We start from the raw sequence: 2,514 nt of genomic DNA, 5'->3' as shown, positions 1-2,514 counted from the left end.
ATTGAACAACATTCCTGTTTTTATAATTTCCACTTGGAGACCAATTGAACAACAATTCTGTTTTTATAATTTCCACAAGGAGACCAATTGAACAACATTCCTGTTTTTATAATTTCCACTTGGAGACCAATTGAACAACAATTCTGTTTTTATAATTTCCACTAGGAGATCATTTGAACAACATTCCTGTTTTTATAATTTCCACTTGGAGACCAATTGAACAACAATCTTGTTTTTATAATTTCCACTAGGAGACCAATTGAACATTAGTCCTGTTTTTATAACTGCAACAAGGAGACCAATTGAACATCAGTCCTGTTTTATAATTTCCACTAGGAGACCAATTGAACAACAATCCTGTTTTTATAATTTCCACTTGGAGACCAATTGAACAACAATCCTGTTTTTATAATTTCCACTAGGAGACCAATTGAACATCATTCCTGTTTTTATATATTTGCTTTAAGGAGACCAACTGTTTTTGTATATGGTGTTTCGAAATGGCCTTTACTCACACAGTAATGTATATGGTGTTTTGAAATGGCCTTTATACCCACAGTAATGTATATGGTGTTTTGAAATGGCCTTTACTCACACAGTGATGTATATGGTGTTTTGAAATGGCCTTTACTCCCACAGTAATGTATATGGTGTTTTGAAATGGCCCTTACTCACACAGTAATGTATATGGTGTTTTGAAAAGGCCTTTACTCACACAGTAATGTATATGGTGTTTTGAAATGGCCTTTACTCACACAGTAATGTATATGGTGTTTTGAAATGGCTTTTACTCGCACAGTAATGTATATGGTGTTTTGAAATGGCCTTTACTCACACAGTAATGTATATGGTGTTTTGAAATGGCTTTTACTCACACAGTAATGTATATGGTGTTTTGAAATGGCCCTTACTCACACAGTAATGTATATGGTGTTTTGAAAAGGCCCTTACTCACACAGTAATGTATATGGTGTTTTGAAATGGCCTTTACTCACACAGTAATGTATATGGTGTTTTGAAATGGCCTTTACTCACACAGTAATGTATATGGTGTTTTGAAATGGCCTTTACTCACACAGTAATGCTGTAGCATTGATGCTACTAAATTATCTTTATGTTTTAAACACTGAAACGTTTTTATTTTCATTGCTGAACATGATTTATTCTACATTGTTGTAACTGTGAATTTCATATTGTTACATCACGTTACTGCTATGTAACCCTTGGTAGTTTTAGGGTATCTGTTTTGGTGAACCCACTTTACATAATGAGAACAAAACATATATGTTGTGGCAGATTTTATTTACTGCATTACATTAATGAAAACAGTAAAGTACAGTGAATATAAGATTTTTTAAAGATCTCTAGTGATAAAACTTTTTTCCCCTAGGGTATGGCTGCTCTCTGCAGCACTATTGAAGAATGTTGGGATCATGATGCCGAGGCAAGACTTTCTGCTAGCTGTGTACAAGAGAGGATAACATTACTGTACAAATCTGTTGCCCTAGACATGGGCAGTGAATTTCTCACCACAACTGGCAGGTTTCATTTTCATTACCTGTTTCATATGTTCAGTTTTAATTATTAATATTTTTGTTGTTATCCCTATTGCTAACATACATCCATGAACATGCAGTGAAAACATGCTATAAAAGTTGGATGCTTTCAGTTGAACCCTAAGGTAATGAAATGTTCAGAAGCTATAATAAAGATATGTAAAAACTACTTAACTCACTGTTAGAATAGCACAACAAAGCATTTTTTAAAAATGATATTCGTTATTGATTGTCTCTTCAGTGTAACAGTAACGAAGTCATGAACTTTCTACTGATTACTTTAAAAACAAAATGTTTAAGGTCTTGGCCTTTTCTGAAACAAGTACCTAATAGGTGTAGCAGAAAATATACGAGTTAGATTTAATCACCCATCAAAGTTAAATTTGCTTACTTAGTAGTTAAAGTTTATATAAAACTGCTAATAAGTCAAGAATTGTCTTTAATTGGTAGGCCTTCTTGTTCTTTAAAGTTTTTGTTGTCAATTTTTTTTGTATACCTAGGCTTTAATGACAGAAATTACTTGACTGTCATTCTCTCATTGTTTGTAAAATATAGTATTGATATTCTTTGTAATTTAATCATGATTTCAGTACTGCCCTGTGTGCATGGTTGGGGTCAAGTATGCATTTCACGACTTCCACAGAATGACATTCCAAACTTGGCATCAAAATATAGTTTATAAATCATATGTTGATATAAGTTTGATTTCTTAATTGAAAAAGGTAATATTTATATAATTTGTCACTCTTTACTTCTGTGTGTTACATGATACTTCTCTGCTTTAAATTCTCAACTTTTTTTTTCCCCTTATATGGGTTTCAGAATGTCTACCAATTAGACACACCAAGTGTAGATAGACAGGCCAGAATTTGAAATAAATGTACTATGTGTGAGTACTCTAGATGGTATATGAATATTAAACAAGTTTGATCCAAGAATAAATGTACCATGTATGAGT

General features: G+C 32.6%; 1 protein-coding gene across 2 annotated transcripts in view; it reads left to right on the top strand.

Annotated features, from left to right (window-relative positions):
- LOC106472446 (activin receptor type-2A-like) overlaps positions 1 to 2,514 on the top strand; it is a 34,906-nt gene that overhangs the window by 29,757 nt on the left and 2,635 nt on the right. For both annotated transcript variants that reach the window (XM_022401014.1, XM_022401015.1), the window contains one exon: positions 1,391 to 1,538. In XM_022401014.1, coding sequence (XP_022256722.1) covers positions 1,391 to 1,538 — 148 coding nt within the window. The remainder of the gene's footprint in view (positions 1 to 1,390; positions 1,539 to 2,514) is intronic.

The sequence above is a fragment of the Limulus polyphemus genome, unplaced genomic scaffold (genome assembly GCF_000517525.1).
Source record: "Limulus polyphemus unplaced genomic scaffold, Limulus_polyphemus-2.1.2 Scaffold5345, whole genome shotgun sequence".
Lineage (NCBI taxonomy): Eukaryota > Metazoa > Arthropoda > Merostomata > Xiphosura > Limulidae > Limulus > Limulus polyphemus.
This window is presented reverse-complemented; position numbering and strand designations above follow the sequence as displayed.